The sequence below is a fragment of the Amblyomma mixtum genome, chromosome 1, assembly GCF_055824585.1.
Source record: "Amblyomma mixtum isolate Tamu chromosome 1, ASM5582458v1, whole genome shotgun sequence".
Classification (NCBI taxonomy): domain Eukaryota; kingdom Metazoa; phylum Arthropoda; class Arachnida; order Ixodida; family Ixodidae; genus Amblyomma; species Amblyomma mixtum.
This window is the reverse complement of record NC_143012.1, coordinates 136127809-136148478: the sequence shown is the minus strand read 5'-3', so window position 1 is coordinate 136148478 and position 20670 is coordinate 136127809. Positions and strand designations below refer to the sequence as shown.

General features: G+C 50.5%; 2 protein-coding genes across 4 annotated transcripts in view; one reads left to right on the top strand and one right to left on the bottom strand.

Annotated features, from left to right (window-relative positions):
• The window catches only part of LOC149367681 (transmembrane protein 117-like), a 205759-nt gene that overhangs the window by 109838 nt on the left and 75251 nt on the right, over window positions 1-20670 (bottom strand). The gene's annotated exons all lie outside the window — the stretch shown is intronic.
• Window positions 1-20670, top strand: part of LOC149367682 (uncharacterized) — a 106238-nt gene that overhangs the window by 34701 nt on the left and 50867 nt on the right. For both annotated transcript variants that reach the window (XM_089556878.1, XM_089556870.1), the window contains exon 2: window positions 18917-19098. In XM_089556878.1, coding sequence (XP_089413004.1) covers window positions 18925-19098 — 174 coding nt within the window. In that variant the 5' untranslated portion in view covers window positions 18917-18924. The remainder of the gene's footprint in view (window positions 1-18916; window positions 19099-20670) is intronic.

Genomic DNA, 20670 nt, shown 5'->3' with positions numbered 1-20670 from the left:
ACGTTTTCTGTGCGGTTAGTACATTTGTCACAGCACGCCGCAATATGTGTGTCCTATATATAGGACACCAGGCTTCAGTGGTTATAAACCACCGGCGCGTGTTGCATGCAAGTGCGGAACATTTTTTTTTTGGTAATGCCTAATTTTTGTTTTATTGCAGAGGCAAAAACTGTGACCTTACTGAACGGCAAAGCGGCCTCAATTAAGACATCTGCGTCTCGAGGATCCAGATATCATGTTTGCTGCACTGAAGGATGGTTACGTGTCGGAGGTTGAAGACGCTGAGGAGGACGTGGATTTGAGCTCTCGGCTGCCTCCAGCGATGATGAAGTTGACAAAGCAACACCGGAGGACAGATCGTGGTGCAGGAGAGCTTTCAATAAGCTAGCAGCCACGTATCACCCTCAATAATCTGGTGACGAGAATGAGAATGATCTTGATGGTCTACCGACCCCGTATGCGTATTTTTCTCGGTACGTGCCGAAGAGTGTTTTTTGCTGTTCTTGGCGAGGAAACAAACATGTATTCTATTTATCAAGAAGGAAAATCCGTTGAGATTACGAAGAAGAAATCAGAAAGCTGATTTCACAGCATTTAGCGATGGGTGGCTTTCGCTAGCCACGGCTAGAATCTGCTTGCACATTGTAGACGTGAACGGAGACCTGTTGCGAACGCTCTGCCTTCACTACGGCGAACGCTATGCCTCACAACGGCGAACGCCAAGCGCATGCTCCTCACGCTTTCCCTCGTCCCTTCCTCCCCTTACACTCTCCCGGTCACGCTATGTAAGCTGGCTGATCGGGATGAATAAACGCTCTTTCTATCCCGAGCGTCCGTTTGTGTTCCATGGGAGCATGGCACGCGCAATGCGCGTACAAGCTTTGTAACAAGACCACACCAGCAATGATCTTTTCTGGAAGGTCAGGACAGATTTGGACACATTTCGTGAAAGATGCCTAAACATCTCTTTCGAGGAGCATCTTTGCAGCGATGAGCAAATCATTCCGTTCAAAGGATAGCGAGACATAAAACAATAAATTAAAGGAAAACCAAATACGTGGGAAGTGTAAGTTTTCATGCTGTGCGGCGCCTTGGGGATTTCCTACGACTTCCTCGTTTATCAATGTTCATCCACTGAACTCATTCCAGCTGTTTCAAAACTTTTCACACGGATTAATCAACGTCCAGTATTAGCTGCACCTCAAGGCAACCAGCATGTTTGTTCTCAATATTTGAATTTTTGTGAAAATCTCGAAATAAACAGTAACGTCAAACTTTGCTTTTTTTGTTCTTGCAACCACTAAGCCCTGGTGTCCTATATATTGCCACGTATCATTGTAGCGTCCGTTCGTTCCCGCAAGGCCGCAGAAAAGGGGTGTTATCATTTTTGTTCGAGATGCGAGAAGCGACCGGTCTAATCTCGATTGTTCACAGCCATGAACAGCTGCATCTACGTGTTTCCAGATTACTCTAGATGATCTCGACCTGTTATCTCGAAGTTTCCTTGGCGGCTTTAAATTGAACGATGCCGCGAGCAGCGGGCATTCGTAGATCGACGATTGACGAGCACGCTTGTTGCTTACGCCGCCACCGAGTGATTCAGTTCTTTTGCGGGCGCAAGTCAGCCCTAATAAAGAGCTTCGTTTGCAAGTACTTCTGGTGTCTTCCTGACCGCTGGACTGCCGTCACTACAACGTGACATCTGGTGGAGGTGCGGGGTAGCCTTTCATGTTCCGGACACCCCCCACAAGTCGTGACGCCAGCCCTCTGAGTCATTCACCGCAAGACCTGACTCCAGTCCACCGCGCAAGCCGACGTCTGCTAGGGGACGCACCTGAGTTCGGGAATCTGCCGGACCCTAGCCGGAAGCGGAAGCCAGCCGCAACGTCTACCATGAGCTTGCCCCAGACGACGACTCCAATCATTCTGCAGCAGCCCCGGGTGCCACCAACCTTCGACGCTTCGCCTGGCGCCGACCCCGAAGAATGGCTGGAGCAGTTCGACCGTGTGGCTGTCTTTAACAACTGGGACGCTGCCATGAAATTTAGGTACGTCTTCTTTGCCCTGGAGGGACCAGAAAGAGCCTGGTTTGAGAATCAGGAAGCCAGCCTCGAGAATTGGGAAACCTTCAAAGAGCAGCTTCTCAAGACTTTCACAAACGTCGTGAGAAAGGAGAGAGCCCAGCAGCTGCTACAGTCTCGCATACAACACCCAAACGAGACCGTTGCAGTGTACACTGAGGAGATGAAGCGTCTCTTCCGGCGTGCCGACTCGAACATGAAGGAAGAAGAAAAGGTCAAGCTGCTTATGCGAGGAGTTAAAGAACAACTCTTTGCCGGCCTCGTACGGAACCCACCGAAAACCGTGGCGGAATTCATAGAAGAGGCCTCCACGATGGAAAAAACTCTTGACGCCCGAGCCCGCCAATATGAGCGCCAGCAGCGCGTTTTTTCAGCAAACTGCCTGGACGCCGCTAACAACGATGACCTGCGGGAGGTTATACGCCAAGTTGTACGAGAAGAGCTCCGACGATTGCTGCCAAATGGAACGCAGCCGCAGGTTACATCGCTCACTGACGTCATCCGGGACGAGGTTCAACAGGCCTTGGGTGTGACGCCGACACCCACGCAGCCTCTGCAGCCCCCAGCCATGACTTACGCCGCAGCTGTGCGCCGTCCTGCACCTCGACGACGGGACCGAAGCCCCTATCGCCCTCAGCCAGCTGCGTTGGACCGCCGCCCACTCGCCCCAACCCGCCCGTCCTACGAGCGACGCGCGCAGCCGAGGAAATGCGACGAGTGGAGAACTCCCGACCAGCGCCGCCCACTATGCTTCCACTGTGGCGAAGCCGGTCACGTCCTCCGGCACTGCCCATACAGAAGACTGGGCATCCGAGGGTTCTCTTACGACGCTCCACGACCCCGACCCGGCCAGCGACCAGCCGAAATCGAGGAGTTTTTGCGTCGGGAAGAATACTCATCGCCGAGCTGCCTATCTCGTTCCCCGTCGCCATCGTCCCCGCGCTTTGTATCCCCTAGCCGAGGTTACGCCGTGCGTGGACGCTCCCCCAGCCCCCGAAGGTTAAACTAAATAAAGCAGCCTCTGGAGGTGAGGTTGCTTCTAAGCGCAATGATAAAGATCCCCCATCGACGAGTACTCAAGACCATGCCTCAGCTACGACGACGACATCGACGACGACATCGACGACGACAACACCGACGACGACAACACCGACGACGACAACACCGACGACGACGACACCGACGACGACGACGACGCGGCCAGACCTGAAGCTTTTACCGCTGCCCAGTGAAGTAACGTCGGAGTACGCCGACCGCAGCCTCACTACTCGACGAAGCCGAGATCGTACGCCGAAGACAACGTGCAATACGAAAACGCGAACAAGTGACCTTGAAGTTATGATCGACGATCTCGCGGTTACTGCCATAGTGGACACCGGAGCTGACTACTCCGTCATGAGTGGGCCACTCGCTGTCCGACTCAGGAAGGTAACAACAACTTGGGATGGCCCGCTGATCCGCACCGCAGGCGGCAACCTGATTACGCCGTCAGGACGCTGCACCACGAGAGTTACTGTAAACGGGAGAACCTATGCTACAACCTTTCTGATCCTACAGCAGTGCTCGCGAGACGTGATTTTGGGAATGGACTTCCTGAACGAACATCGAGCGATCATCGACCTTCGATCTAAGTCGATAAAACTTTCCACGGACGAAGCCATCCCTGTTGCGACGAGCGCGACTCATCACGTTGCCTTAAACGTCCTCGACGAAGCATTGAGCGTGCCGCCCCGATCAAGTGTCCTGGCCTACATAGGTACTGGAGACATCGAAAATGCCGAAGGCGTCATCGAGGGGAACACCCAGTTACTCCTGGATCGAGGATTGGGCGTCGCAGGGGAGTCGCCGAAATCCGACATGGCCAAGCCCAGGTGTTGGTAACCAACTTCACCGAAGAATACCGGCATCTAAACAAAGGTACGACGATCGCTTTCCTCGACGAGCTGGCAGACATCAGACACATATTTGCCCTACCCGACCAACCCGTAGAACCATCTGACCAAGGCCATCAACCAACGTTTGATATCAACCCAGCATTAACCCGAAGCAGACAAGACGAAATACGCAGCCTTCTTCAAAAGTACAGCGACTGCTTCTCATCAGCATCGAATGTGCGACGAACCAGCCTTGCCAAGCACCGCATTGTCACAGACGAACACGCCCGACCACTGCGGCAGAGCCCCTACCGCGTATCGCCGCTAGAACGCCAAACTATCCGCAAGCAAGTTGAGGAAATGCTTCGTGACGACGTAATCCAACCATCGAGGAGCCCCTGGGCAGCACCAGTGGTCCTAGTGAAAAAGAAAGACGGCACCCTTCGCTTTTGCGTCGATTACCGCCGCCTGAACAGCATTACGAAGAAGGATGTCTACCCCCTCCCCCGCACTGACGATACATTGGACCGGCTGTGCAACGCTAAGTACTTCTCATCGATGCACCTGAAGAGCGGCTACTGGCAAATTGAAGTCGACGAAAGAGATCGCGAGAAGACTGCATTCATCACACCAGACGGACTCTTCGAGTTCAAGGTGATGCCATTCGGCCTCTGCTCTGCCCCAGCGACGTTCCAGCGAGTAATGGATACGGTGCTCGCAGGCTTGAAGTGGCAAATTTGTCTAGTCTACTTAGACGACGTTGTTGTCTTCTCCTGAAGCTTTGAAGACCATCTCAGAAGGCTTCGGATAGTGCTGGAAACAATCAAGTCTTCAGGACTAACACTGAAACCAGAGAAGTGCCACTTCGCCTACGAGGAGCTGCTGTTCCTTGGTCACGTCGTAAGCAAAGATGGAGTTCGCCCAGACCCTCAGAAGACGGCTGCAATCGCAGAGTTTCCACAGCCAAATGACAAGAAAGCTATACGCAGATTCCTTGGATTGTGTGCTTATTACCGGCGATTCGTCAAGAACTTTTCGCGCATCGCTGAACCTTTGACCGAACTTACCAAGGCTGACGTGCCTTTTAAATGGGAAAGGCCGCAAGAGGAAGCTTTCAACGAGCTGAAGCGCCGCTTACAGTCCCCTCCTATGCTCGGGCACTTTGATGAAAACGCCGAAACCGAAGTTCATACCGATGCAAGCAGCGTGGGCTTAGGAGCGGTCCTCGTTCAGAAAAATGGCAGACAGGAGAAAGTTATTGCGTACGCTAGCCGTTCACTGTCGAGAGCCGAAGCCAACTATTCGACGACAGAGAAAGAATGCCTCGCCATTATTTGGGCCACGTCCAAATTTCGCCCCTACCTATACGGACGACCATTCAAGGTTGTGAGTGATCACCATGCTCTGTGCTGGCTGGCCAATTTGAAAGATCCCTCCGGCCGCCTTGCTCGTTGTTGCCTGCGTCTTCAAGAATTCGACATAACTGTAGTCTACAAATCTGGCCGCAAGCATTCCGATGCAGACTGCCTATCGCGAGCCCCCGTAGACGCAGCACCGGAAGAGGAAGACGACGACGCTTTCCTAGGACCGGTAAGCGCCAGCAGTTTCGCGCAGCAGCAGCGCTCGGATCCTGAGTTGCAAAGCCTAGTTGATTATTTGAAAGGCAAGACCGCATCGCCTCCCCGGGGGTTCAAGCGCCAACTGTCGTCCTTCGTCCTTCACAATAATGTCCTCCTGAAGAAGAACTTCGCGCCCAACAGGACAGTGCATCTTCTTGTCGTGCCCAAAATTCTCAGGCAAGAAATTATGCAGGCATGTCATGATGAGCCGACCGCAGGGCATCTCGGGATTGCTCGCACGTTGCACCGCATTCAGGAGAAGTACTATTGGCCGCGGCTAGCTACCGACGTTTCCCATTAGGTGAAAACGTGTCAGCGACACAAAACGCCTCCGACTAGACCAGCCGGACTCCTGAACCCAATACCACCGCCAACTAAGCCCTTTCAGCAAAGAGGGATGGACCTCCTCGGCCCTTTTCCGACTTCATCATCTGGTAACAAGTGGATCATCGTGGCCACCGACTACATGACCCGCTACGCCGAAGCAAAAGCGTTGCCTAGTGGTACCGCAACAGAAGTTGCAAAATTTGTTGTCGAACAAATTCTCCTGCGACACGGCGCCCCCGAAGTGCTCATCACAGACAGAGGAACGGCGTTTACAGCGGAGCTGACGCAAGCCATTTTAAACTACAGCCAGACAAGCCATCGGAGGACAACTGCCTATCATCCAGAAACCAGCGGACTCACAGAGCGTCTGAACAAGACCATCGCAGACATGCTCTCCATGTACATCGACTCCGAACACAAAACGTGGGACTCCATTCTGTCCTACGTGATGTTCGCTTATAATACTGCCGTCCAGGAGACAACCAGGTTTACCCCATTCGAGCTGATATACGGCAGGAAGCCCACGACAACACTCGACGCAACGCTCCCCCACGTTTCCGATGAAGACAACCTTGACGTCGCCGCCTACCTTCATCGTGCCGAGGAAGCCCGAAGACTTGCGCGGCTTCGCATTCAAGACCAGCAGCACACCGACGCCCGACGCTACAATCTGCGCCGACGAGACATGCATTACAAGCCAGGTGATCGTGTTTGGATATGGACGCCAGTTCGCCGCCGGGGATTGAGTGAAAAGTTGCTGCGACGCTACTTTGGCCGGTACAGGGTTCTCCGTCGCATCGGTGGCCTCGACTATGAAGTCATCCCCGACGGCACGACAGCATCTCAGCGACGCCGCACACGCCCGGAAGTCGTACATGTCGTACGCCCGAAGCCATATTATGAACGCTGAAGGACTCGAAGTTTGCTTTTTCCGTGTTTATTTTCATTTTAAAGCATCGAGACGATGCTTCTTTGGGAGGGGGGTAATGCCACGTATCATTGTAGTGTCCGTTCGTTCGCGCAAGGCCGCAGAAAAGGGGTGGTATCATTTTTGTTCGAGACGCGAGAAGCGACCGGTCTAATCTCGATTGTTCACAGCCATGAACAGCTGCATCTACGTGTTTCCAGATTACTCTAGATGATCTCGACCTGTCAAGGCGGAAGCCTTTAATGTCTCATCGTTGTAAGCAGCAGTTGTCGACAGAAAATGTCACGCTTTTCAATTGGTGGAAACGGTCGTGACGTCACAGCGCGCGAATTTCAAACGGGGCCAATTGCACTTTGGCTAGTAACCATACAACCAATTGAAGGGATCGTATAGTGATGCTCCAAGTAAGTGAGACTGAGCTTAGTTAATTGCTTAATTACCCAATTAGCCTAATTAGCTTTACTAGTCAGGCCATATAAATAAATAAAAGCGATTAAGAAATTGGTCGAGCTCGGGAATCGAACCCCGGTCTCCGGCGTGAGAAACGAACACGCTATCCACTCCGCCATGCCAGCTCGATGGTTTGGAATGAACAAAGGCGCGTCTAGTGAATACGGTGTCTTCACTCACTCTCATCCTCCTCCATTCCCTTCCGGCGAGGTTTAGGTGTCCACCGACAAATGAGAGACAGATACATTTCCCTTCCTCAAAAACCAATTTACCGACGAGCGAGGCATAGAACCGAATGGGTGATGGCGTTCTATGGACTCCTTGGCAGCGTTGCAAGACGCTGTCGCGTTCCACTCTTAGGGGCGAAGCTTAACATCTTAACCACACATCAGTGACCACACTTTAGGTCAAAAAAGTGCCCCCCTGAATTTTGACGGGTGTCCACCGAGATATGTGAGACAGTTACTGCGTAATTTCCTTTCCTCAAATACAATTTTCATTTTCTTCATTACGGCTCCTCCTTATCTATCTTCTTTCACTCCCACCTCCCTTCCTCTACGGTGCGGTTCAGGTGTCCACCGAGATGACAGAGAATTACTGCGCCATTTCCTTTCCTCAAAAAGCGTTCAAAGGGCAAGGCATCGCGCCGAACGGGTGGTGGCGTTCCGTGAACTCCCTGGCAGCGCTACAACGCACTGTCGCGTGCCACTCCTAAAGGCGAAGCTTAAGCGTCATTAATTAGCAGTTAATTAGTATTCAGTCATTAATCAGTAATTAACAATTAATTAGCGATTTGCCATCATTTAGTAATTAGTACTCAAATATATGTGACGCCACCAGTGCCACAGAAACAGCGAAGGTGGTGCGGAAAACGCTTCCGCCTCTACCCACTTTAGACAGTCAAAGTGCCCCCTGAATTTTTATCTCGAAGTTTCCTTGGCGGCTTTAAATTGAACGATGCCGCGAGCAGCGGGCATTCGTAGATCGACGATTGACGAGCACGCTTGTTGCTTACGCCGCCACCGAGTGATTCAGTTCTTTTGCGGGCGCAAGTCAGCCCTAATAAAGAGCTTCGTTTGCAAGTATTTCTGGTGTCTTCCTGACCGCTGGACTGCCGTCACTACAACGTGACATTATAGGACACGACGCCATCTTTAAAACCAAGGGAGTCCTAGAGAAATTTTTTGCTTTAGTGTGTTCCTTGGGTGGCAGTGAAGCAAAATAACACTTTAGAAAAATTCCCGAACTAGCAAAAAAAATTCAGGGCTGAAAGGGTTAATAAATGTTTTCACCACCACCACCACCACATGTATGTTTGTCGTTTTTGAGGAAAGTGGCGCACTAGCCGTCTCACTTCTCGGTGGACACCTGAACCGCGCCATAAGGGAGAGGAAGAAGGTTTGGTGGTCTCCTCAACCGCGCTGTGAGGGAAGGTGGGAGTGAAAGAAGAGAGAGAGAAATGGGTGCCCTAGTGGAGGGCTCCGGATAATTTCTACCACCTGGGGACCTTTAACGTGCACTCACATCGAACAGCACATGGGCGCCTTTTGCGTTTCGTCTCCATCGAAACGCGGCCGCCTCGGTCGGGTTCGAACCCGGGTACTCCGGCTCGGTAGCCGAGCGCTCTAACCACTGAGCCGTCGCGGCGGGCAGCTGACAGACAGCGCTCAACACCACTCCTCCCAGTTCCTCCCGGCGCCGAGAGCTAACCTCCTCTCCCGTGTGGCGCGCGCCTGTTCCAAATTCATTTCATTCATTTACCCTTAAGGCCCATCTCCATGGACACATCCGAGGCGCACCAGCGCAGCGCCTACGCGTACCAGCGTACGCCGGAGCCGGACTGCGCATGCGCGACGCGCCGACGCGAGCCGGCGCTGGCGCTTGGCAAATATCTGTCCATGTCAGATATTCGCGCCTCGCTCGCGCCTCGCTCGCGCCGGCGCCGGAAGTGACTCGCTGGTTTGCGGTCGGTGTAACCAATCAGAGAACGTAGTTCTCTCGGCATCCGGTACGGCCCTTCGCGCCGTTTGCTTCGCCGAGCCGAGCTGAACGCGGTAGCCGCGACAGGCCATCGAGTTGCATGTGTTTTTCGACGCTTGTCGCGGTGCGACGCTGGGCGCGTAAGCGCTGCGCTTGTGCGCCTCCGATGTGTCCATGGAGATGGGCCTTTAGGGCCCTTTCGGGCATTACATAGGGGGGAAGTGCAACTGTTCAATATTGGTTATATATATATATATATATATATATATATATATATATAAAGGAGTGACGCCATCATGACGTATGCTATGTGGCGCGGGTTTTTCATTATTTTTTTTCTGGGCGAAATACAAGGTAAGGACGACGAAGACAAAATAGTGGTCGGAAAAGTCAGCAAATAACTGACACCGTGCAGTCTTAAGCCGATTTAATTTGACAAGAATTTTGACTGCCGAGTTAAGTCAGCTCATAAGTGATGAAAATTCTTAGCAGTTTTGTCCAAGCACCCTACTGCCTCCGTCGTCGCTTGCCTTGTTGTCTTTCGTCGCGCGTCACATAGGCACATGCTGTTCCTGGAGGCACCTCGTTAAATAAATAGGGCCCTATAAAAGTGAATCTCGTAGCCTTAGTGATTACGCTGAAGTCAGATGATTGATACCAGTGGAAGTCAGCTACATGGAAAGCCGTCGCGACATTAATAGAGATGAATTCTTGCACGGTCCACCCTTCTACTTTGAAAAGTCTTCAAACGTAGATCGTGGCGTAAACGGACCTGAGCGTAACGCATGCAAACGAATTTATTAGCTGCTGTTTTCTTTTGTGTTTTGTTTTGTGCAATGCTGCCTTTTGTTAATGCTGTTATTGATTTTATACAAGTGTGTGCTGTAACTATATTCAATTTTTTTAGCTGCTCTTTTTGTTTTTCGTACTTGTATTTTATTTCCACTCCCCTCTGTAACGCCCAACGGTCCTGAGGGTAAATAAATAAATAAATAAATAAAATAAAATAAATAAATGTGGGCATTTATAACAGGGGCAATGCAGCGTCGAAGTCAAAAGAAACACGAACAGGATTACTCCAACGCGAGCGCGAGAGCGCTCCTGGATATCGTTAGCACTAAAGAAGAGCTGCCGCCGCGGTGGCTCAGTTGTTATGGTGCTCGGCTGCTGACCCGAAAGACGCGGGTTCGATCCCGTCCACGGCGGTCGAATTTCGATGGAGGCGAAATTCTAGAGGCCCGTGTACTGTGCGATGTCAGTGCACGTTAAAGAACCCCAGGTGGTCGAAATTCCCGGAGCCCTTCACTACGGCGTCTCCTTTGGGACGTTAAACCCCATAAACCAAACCAACCAAGAAAGAGCTGTTATCGCGCCTTGGAAGTGGTTTGTTTTGGGTTATGGGGTTTAACGTTCCAAAGCGACTCAGGCTATGAGAGACGCCGTAGTGGAGGGCTCCGGAAATTTCGACCACCTGGGGTTCTTTAATGTGCACTGACATCGCGCAGTACACGGGCCTCTAGAATTTCTCCTCCAAATAAATTCAACCGCCGCAGCCGGGATCGAACCCTCGTCTTACGGGTTAGCAGCCGAGTGCCATAACCACTCAGCCACCGCGGCGGCCCTTGAATGAAACTCAACTGCGCAGCTCTTCAGTTTCCAACGAAGAACTCTTCGCTCTTTTGCGCGATTCATTTCTTTTGCTGGGGTTTCTTCTGACACTGGCACAAGTAAACGTAAATAGTTAACGGGGCACCGGGCGCTTGTGCTTGCCTAGTAGCGAAATGCTAAATATCTAGAAAACACTTGGATCATAATGTCGTTATGCATATGGATCTTTATTTTTATCAGTTATTGCAGTGTCGGAGACAGCGAGCACCGAAGCATCACGGACAAAGCGCTAAACATAGCTCCGTTTGTGGTAGGCGCTTTTAAGGATGCCCCATTAAACGAAACAAAATATAGACACTTGAGCGTTCAATATATCCATGTGAATCTACCGTGCCAATCCCCCCGTAACAACTGCTTGGGATTATTCAGCAAACACAGTGACGAGGGAACGGCTTTACAGAATGCGACGCGCGTCCTAAGAGGAACAAAACTTCACCTCCAGGGTTGAATGCTGAAGCGGCGCAGCGAGAAGCCGGTCGTGTGCACTCGCAGGACACGCCCTTCCACTCGCGCAACGTCAGACCGTCCGAGGAGGCTCGCGCAGCAGCATTCTGAACGGCCTTCGCGTTGCTGCCACGGGCAACCCAGCGGCATGTGTTTGAACATTGTGCGCAGACGCAATTGTAAGAAGCAATGCTTAACCGTCGCCGCTGCACGCGGAAAGCGTGGCGCACGGGCCTTGTCTCTTGGTCCGCCAGGTCTGCAAGAACGAGAGAGGGCCCTAAAAACAAGGACACTAGTTGCAACTCTTGCGGCAAATAAATACGACGCGACCATTTCCAGGCAAAGGAAATGACGCAGTAACTGTCTCGCATATCCCGGTGGGGGGGGGGGGGGGGGGGATGGGATAAAAGAAGGGAGTTAAAGAAGAAAGGAAGAAGGAAGTGCAGTAGTGGAGGCCTCCGGAAAATCACTGCGGCAACCCGCATTGGGAGAATGCGAAAGCACTGACGCCTCGTCGGCACTCGTCGCCCGTCTTTGCTCTTGATTACCATCGCATTGGCCTTCATTAGAACATTAATTCGCTATTTCATTGTCATCTATTGCTATCGATTAATCATGCTGATTGATTACGGTTATCGATTGCAATCACTTTTTTTACATTTTCTTAAAATTAATCACTTTAATTAATCACATTCACTCTGATTACACCCATTTTCACCTCAATCTTGCATTTTGGCTTTTCAAATTTGGCGCCATTGCTGCTTTTCCGTCCACATACTATATCCCCGTCCAGCCTATTCGACCATCTAACGACTTTTTCTTCTAATTAATTAATTAATTAATCTATTTGAAGCAAACTTTTTGTTCGATTAATTATCGCTCATGAGACACATTACAATCCATTTCAAACTTTATTTTCACTCATTTGCCTTTTTTTCCACTATTTTGCCGTCCACGGTTGTTTTCCCGTCCTTTCACCATATCGCCGTCCGCGCTATTTCGAGGTTTTTGAACATATTTGGCTCTCATTAATTGACTAATCATCCTATCGACATAACGTCTTTGCGCATCATCCTTAAATCGTCCTCTATTGATTACAACCATTCGTTTGAACGTCACAACTGCTGGCGACACGTATTGCGGACACGAAATCGTCGACATAGCCAAGAAAGGTGTTCGGCGTAATAATTTCGACCACCTGGGGATCTTTAACGTGCACTAACATCGGGTCGGGTTCGAACCCGGGTACTGCGGCTCTGTAGACGAGCGCCTTAACCACTGAGCCACCGCGGCGGATGAAGAAACTAGAATATATTCATTTTTGCGCAATGATCATAAAACTTTTGTTTGTGACACTTTTTCTTTTACTCGGTGTTTTTTTTTTAGTTTTTCTTTCACTAAGGTTTCCTGCACTGTAGTTTACAGGCTACAATTGGCGCCTTTTTAATTGTAGCTTCTGAACTGATGTCGCTGACAGTAGGCTTTGGCACGCGTTTGGTTCCTTCTATAAAGCGGCCATGTACTACTACGCAGACGTTCCCCGTTTCAGCTCATTCCTTCCCCACCTATGGCCCGCTCCTGCTACTCCTCTCGCCTCTCCTCTGCGGCGGATTACGGGCTACGCTCCTGAGGCCTGCAGCACGGCCTCATGGGATATTACGTAGCAAAGCTATTGCAGCTCTCCGGCTCGAGACGGCGACCTGAACCAGGATGGAATAACAAACTTTTCTCTCTCCCTCTCGCTCTAAAAGTGCACTGATCTGTTTGTCTGTCCGCTTCTTTCTTTTTCTTCTTTGTGCTGTCAATTTTGGACAGCATGCTCCCGGTTTTCACAACTTCACTAGATTGCATTCTGTTGAGGCTGCAGCCAGACGGCATCCTTGAGACGTGGAGATACTGAACACATGGTCGACCCTCCGATGGCCACTTCCCCCACCTTCCACTCATGAGAGTTTTTTGCCTCAGCATGGCTGTGAGTGCGGCATCCATCATGCATATCAAACGCCAGAAAGTGGCAATCTTTGGCAAGCCATAGCACCAAGCTGTACAGTGTATTATATCCCACCGAGAATCCACGAAAAAGTCCTCGGCGTCAAACTTCGGGCGTGTCGGTATATAAGTTACCTGCATTGGCTTGTTTTGAGCATGATCGCAATGTTTCCAATATTTCTTAAAAAAAACTCGTATTATTCCAGCATTCATAATTTCCGAAAATTTTACAGCTCTACTCGTGACTAATCCTGCGCCGAATTGCACCTTGCCCACAGACGAAGAGAGGAGTGTATTAGGGGGGTCTATTAGCCCAGTTCCCTCGTCGTCATCCCTTTCTCCATTCTGAAACGAAGTTGCTATCTACAGAGCCTATATAATCTTTGAAACAGTAAACATGGGTGATCCCCTGCCACATTTGCGCCTTTCTGTTTTAAACATGGCTACGAACCAACTAGCCCAAACCAAAGTACTTCTAGATGCTCCTGGTGCCCCCCATTCCCGCCGGCTGTCGGTTTTGAAAAGCGCGGCGACCCCGTGTTTCCTCTAAATATGATTCACACTGCAATTAATGCCGGCTCTAAGGCACGGCTTGGGCAACGGAATTCGAACCGAAGTCTCTAACGCACTTTGTCCTCCCCATTAATCCGCCGAGTCATCATAGGAGGCTTAGTGGCAAAACAGTCGTCATTCTGTTCCCAGCACAACGATCGCATGGGTGATCCCCTGTGAATCTGTCTTGGTAAAGTCGTCATTATTATTTAAAACCATGCGTACCTGGAACAGGCAACATGGGCGATATTGTGAAACTTCCCAACTCGTTTACCTTGTGCGCCTGTCCAGGCCAAAGAGGACAGCCCCGAAGCAGCCCTCTTTGGCGAATGTCTTGGAAAAGCTGGTGTCTTGGAAGCCCTGTATACGTTCCATTCCGTGCGACTTTGAAGGCTTTTCCAGTGACTACAAAAGGCTTCGATATGCAATTATGCCAAAGTGGGTCGTAAGCTCTGCTTGCCTACGGAGACGGCGTGCTCGCACCCATGCCTCGATTTTTGCCTGTTTTTCCTCAACGCGGGTAATACCACGCTGCGGAAAAACTGCCAGAGCTGCATTGCCGAGCCAGCTGTGGGCGCACGTCGACCAGCTGTCGATGGCCGGGTGCATTGACCGCAGCTGCGTTCGTGCCACAGTCGAGACGCAGCGCCGAGTCGCCTCCGTCGTTGCTCTTTTTCCCGGCCTCTTCTTCCGCACGTAAGCTGCCCTCCTCGTATTCGCCATCTCAGCATGAGCCACCGCGCCACGAGAACAGACTAGGCGGAGCCGCGCCTTCACCTACTCGAGCGTGCGCCCCGCCGTGTACGATTGCTTCTGCGGCGGCGTGGATGTCATAGTGCCGCGTGTCTGCGCATGGGCTGGTTGACTGGGCTTGGTTTATACCCACCGTATTATTTTAACTCTCGTGGCAGCGCTGCTCGAAACGTGTGTTTATGCCGCGTATAGGTTGCGACGCTGCGGTCGCTTTACGAACAGGCTTCTAAAACGTTGATGGCTCTAGCGGTACGCAGCATGATTCGGGCCGATACCAAGCGCAATTTTTTTTTTTACTTAGACGTAGGCCAGTTAGAAAAGCATACAGCAACAGGTTCGGACACAATATCAATGAGAATAATTCCATTCCTGGTAAACAAACAAGAAAGACATTCAAGAGACATATTGGGAACTAAAGAAATCTTAGCAAGCTGGCGAGAGAGTAGATTGAGCCTGATATACAAAGGAAAGGCGAAACAGGTCGCATTGAGTCCTATAGGCATCTTACGGTGACATCGGTATTGCATCGAATAGCAATGCAAGCCAACAGGGATCAACTACAAGATTGGTCTCAAGAGGTGTATGAATTGGGAGAACTGCAGAATAGATTCAGATAAGGACATATATATTACACGACAGCGTGTTCGTTGTCACACATTGCATCGATATTGCTGCAGACGAAGAACGACCGCTGTGGATGGCGTTTCTAGACATCAAAGGGGCTAATGACAATATAAATCACGCCCTTTTATGACGCATTTTGGAAAAAAAAGTGTCTGGGCAGTGACACAACATGTTTACTAAAAGGAATTTACGAGAACAACGTAGCTGCGAATTAACAGAAGATGGAAGGTGCAGCAAGAGTTGTGGGTAAAAAGCGACTTCGGCAAGGATGTTCTTTATCGCCACTTCTATTTATGCTCTACATCAGGGAGATTGAAAGGAAGATAGAAACGAGCGCGTACAAGTCGCGCACCGGAATTGTTTGGTTTATTGTTTTATTGAGGCTTAAAGGGCCACTGACCAGGGTCCGGACATTTTTGAAAAACAAGCCCACTGCATAGATGAGGCATCGAAGATAACCTCTGCAAAATATTAGAGCCATGCGCGCCCCGAAAAGCTGCGAAAATTCAAATCAAAGCCCGTTCGTTCTTTCCTTCCTTCAAAAACGGGCCCGGCCCACTACTCTGCACCCCGCTGACGTCAAGGGGGGCTACTTTCGCTAAAGGCACTCCATTGGTGCATCGTTCTGACTGACGGGAGAAGGTTGGGCGTAGCCTTGGCGTCGCGTCGTCTGCACAAGGCTTTCCGCAGCGGCTTCTGTTCTGGCTCATGCCTACAAACCCGCATGAAGGAACAAAAAAAAAAAACTGCGGAGGGAGCGTGCGGCGACAGCCTTGAACCCTAGCCATAAAAAGTAAAAAAATAGTAAAACTGAGGGAGTTGGTTCGCCCCCCCTCCCCCCCCCCCCCCCCCCCCGCCGTGATCACGTCACGAGACGCTCTGCGTGCGCGCTCCCTTCTCAGTTTCTTTTCTTCTATGCGAGCCCCCCAAAACAAGGTTTTAATTAGTAGTGCAGCAGAGCCTTTCCCTCGCTCGCCCACATGACCGCTCCGCACACACACCCCTTATCTTTCGTGCATCTTGCGTACGCCTTGACTCCAATGAATGACATATGCTTTGGAGCGGAGAAAAGACACAAACACACAGAACACAAACACGCATGGAGAAAAGCAAACGGGCGGTTGCCGGGTCCGCGCTTCGCCGTGTGTTTCGAACACAACCGACTTCCGCCCCTCCGCTCGTGAAACGGTGGGGAGGCCTAAAAGAAAATGAAAAGGTGGCTCGTTAACTGGGAATGACAAACAGATGTATGAAAGGATGCGCTCGCTAACAAGTCTAGGTGGTCGAGCCGATCGCGCCTCTCGATCGTTCAGTGTGCGGAGAAAATGCAAAAACCAAGAAAAGAATTCTATTGAAGGCGGGGCCATGACGTCGCCCTGTGACGCACTCCGCAGACACCACGCCTCCGGCTTACACTGGAGAACGAAGGGGTGATTTTGCCTTGCCGAGCCTACTCGACGAGGAGCGGGAGAGAAGAATTTCGAGGAGGGAATGGAAGGAGAGGAGGCTCGCTCAAAGAGAGGTAGAGAGTGTCTGCTGCGCTGGGGTGGGCACGGGGCCTTTAACGTCCCAAAGCAACTCAGGCTATGAGAGACGCCGTAGTGAAGGGCTCCGGAAATTTCGACCACCTGGGGTTCTTTAACGTGCACTGACATCGCACAGCACACGGGTCTCTAGAATTTCGCCTCCATCGAAATTCAGCCGCCGCTGCCGGGATCGCACCCGCGTCTTTCGGGCCAGCAGCCGAGCGCCGTAACCGCGCCGATTACATCGTTTTTCTAGCAGACGGCGCGAGAAGCCTTCAAGTCTTGTCAGACATTTGCGGAAGAGAGGTGAAGGCTCTATGATTGAGATTTAGCGCTGAAAATTCGGGGGTCATGGTTTATATTTATGAGCCCGGAACGGTCACGTTACAAAACTTAGTTACCTATATAGTTGAGGCGTACAAGCTTCTTGGTATCTGGATAAATGACGGCAGAGCGTACCTTCGGGAGCAAAGGGAGTAAATTATAAAGAAAGCAAAATAAACGCAGCTGTCATGAAGAATCGCGCGCTCTGGGAATATAGCAAATATGAAATTATTTGGGGAATCTGGAAGGGCGGAATGGCACCGGGCTTGGCGTTTGCAAACGCTTTCGTGTGCTTGGAATCTGCCGCAAATTCGGCACTTGAAATAAAGCCGAGAGCAGTTGGTAGGCTTGTCTTGGGGCGCATGGAAACACTACTACGGAAGCAGGTGAAGGTGATACGGGGTAGTTCACATTGGAAGCGCGTGAGGCAAAAAGCAAGGGGCAGTATGAAGAGGGGTTGAGGCGTATGAATGAGAAACGATTTTCGCCAACCCGGTCCGGTTCTTGCTCTCACCGCCTGCTCGCTTCTCGGAGAAGCCAGGACAGATCGCGTGTCGGGCGTTCTTCGTATGCGGTTCTCCAGCTGCTGCCACTCAGCGGCGTCATATATAGTGCTAGACTGTAGGCAGGTGTAATTGTTTATTTATTTTCATTTTTTACGAATGCTGTAAATCCCCTGCGGAAGTTTTGTGGGCGGGGCACAAAAAACATAGGAAAATAAGACAATATTTGAAAGAATGTTCAACAGCATGAACAGTAATTCGTACGCAAAAGAAAACTGCAGTAAGACATAAATAAAGAAAAAAATTACTAGGTGTACTTAAGTCTCCCTATGCGGAATTACGAAAGCTGTGTGCGGTCCACCACCTGCGCCATCTGCTGTGCCAACGCCGTACATTGTGAGGGGGGTTTTTCAGTGGGTGCTGCATGATGGCGCTACGACTGCACGTCAGGCACGCAGGAAATTTACCGAAAGCGGAGGGAATTTAGTACTCGCTTGATTGCGACATCTGCAATTAACATACTGTGAAGAAGATGGACTAATCCCCTGGACGCCGACGAAGAAGAAGCAGTTGTGGAATTGCCTTCACGCAGATCGTGTTGGTCTTCATCGCCCCGCTTCCTCGCAGACCTCGACGTCGTCCCCGACGTCCTTCTTCTACAATACTTATAATTACACATGTACGCTTCAGTACATATCTCGAACACACGTTTTCAAGAAATATGCATTGACTAGATGTACTTTTACTGTCGTGGCGGAGGGGCAGCTTCCCTTCTCGCTCGCCGGTGGCCCGGGTTCGATTCCCGCCTAGTCCCCAATTTTGTTTTCCATATTAATTCATTTCGAGTGACGTCATCGTGCAGATACGTTCTGCGGACACAACTGAGCTATATAATGCTTTCGCATTAATAATGTTCACTGTACATTAATAACCGCAATTTGCGCCTCGCACGGCGTCGTGAACTTGACGCGGACGTTTGGGTTGGCGCCAACCCAAACATCCGCAGCATCACTGATGTGGTAGATTAAAGGCAGTAATCTATCGGACAGGGAAGCAATGATACTGCGAATGAATGCGCCACCGTCAAGGCGACGGCACGATTGGGCTGAGTGCTCACCGCTGCGTCAACCTTATCTCTGAATAATTTACGCGGTTCTGTCGGGAAAAGGGGAAAAATGAAACCTTGGAGCAGCAGCAAAGGAAGAAGAAAGCACGGCGTGGAACTGCGCAGAGACAAAGCAGCGTTTACAGGATCGCGAACCCTTTTATCGCAGGCCTCGCCATGCCGTCCAACGTGGAGGTGAAGGCGCGCCTCGTGGGCGACCGGTCCTCGCTGGTGGCTCGCGTGCGGCCCATGGCCCAGTCGCACTCCTGCCTGCGCCAGCAGGACACCTACTTCGGCGCAGCGCGCGGGAGGCTCAAGATGCGCCAGCAGACGCTGCTCGGGGAGGACGGAGTGAGTCGCAGACGGAAGGCCTGGACCGTGGAAGCTGTCTGGGCGCTTCTCTGGAGCGCTCGATGCTCATAGGCGATAATGCAATTGTGAACATGTCTTGTGTTTTTAAGTTTTTAACTGAAGCAGGTTTTCTCAACAGGATATAAATCATGACGCAGGGCTTCGCACGATGTTCCTCAGCCACTTCCTCTTTCGTGAGAAAAAGGCTGAGGTTTTTATTGATTGGTCGGGATCCTCGACATCCCTGCCCAGCCAAGGATGGACGCTGAGGCTACCGACCTTTTCTTTAAAGCTTTTACCATTAGCCATTCCTAAATCTCGTTTTCTGCATTATTACTAGGTAGTTAAACATTTTAAGCCCTGTACACCACTGATAACTTTCCAGATTTTTATTAAATCCCGCAGAAAACATCTTATACCTTGTGCTTGACGCATGATGGCCTCAGCTGCCTATGGGCCATTAAACCCAACACAGCACACAACACAACACTGCAGAGCGCTCGAGTGGTGTGTTGCGGGAAAAGCACAGCGACGCAGCTGCTTGGCAAGGCGCCTGCGCCGTCATCCGTCATGGTTTGTACATTTGACTGGCTGCGCTAGAGCGCGATTACTATCTCTCTACCTGAGTTAAGGCTTTAAGATTCCGCTTCCTTTTCTCCACCGAGCATCGCTCGAGCCTTTTAGATAAGTGAGCTCACCTTTGTACGCCCTGCATGTTTTTTTTTTTTTACACCGGAAAGTGTTGTCCATCGCAGCTGTGCTTGCTGTCGTCGACAAATGAGTGTCCCGGGGATCGTTAGGGGCCACCTGTTTGAAATTTTGGGAGCGCATTCCTTCAAAGCAAGCGACGAAACGATCGAGGCTTTCCTATTTATTTGTTCCAGAGTAATCTAAGGGCCCAGCGGCACACAGGGGGAACTGATTAAAAAACAGTATCATAGGAAAGAGCAGAGCAAAGGTGCGCAGCATTTTTTTTTACGAAAGACAAAAGTAAGCGGTACTATGGATCTAAACAGGAAAAAAAAATTAAAATATTACATAGAATACATGACCAAACGATATTACACTGGACATTGAGCAACAAGTGGCAAGAACGCAATAAATAATCATCATATATTACGAAGGGCCGCTGGTGAAAAGAGAAGTTAGTGATGCAGACTGAAAATGTGGCAAGTTCAGCAATGACACGATGTTGGATGGCAAGGAATTCCACTCATTTATGGCCAGTACGAAAGGTGTCTGTTGGCACTCTTTTTATTCTCGCAAACACTGAACAGACTTTACGAGCATGATCTAAGCCAGAGGGGTTGGTCTGACATTGACTTCCGAAAACAGAAGGTCGCTTTGAAACAAGGTAGAAAAAAAATTGTCACCGAGCATGTTTTCTGAGTGTGGCTAGTGTTTAAAATTCTAGAGAATGCTCCAATGCATGCAGATGCGCTTTGATGACGTGAGTACAATGGGGTGATAAACCTTGCAGTTTTGGATCGATTCGAGAAAATCGCTATGATTGTCCTGGTTAGGGTGTCATATCAGTGAAGCTTATTCAAGTGAAGTTCTGATAAGACTTCT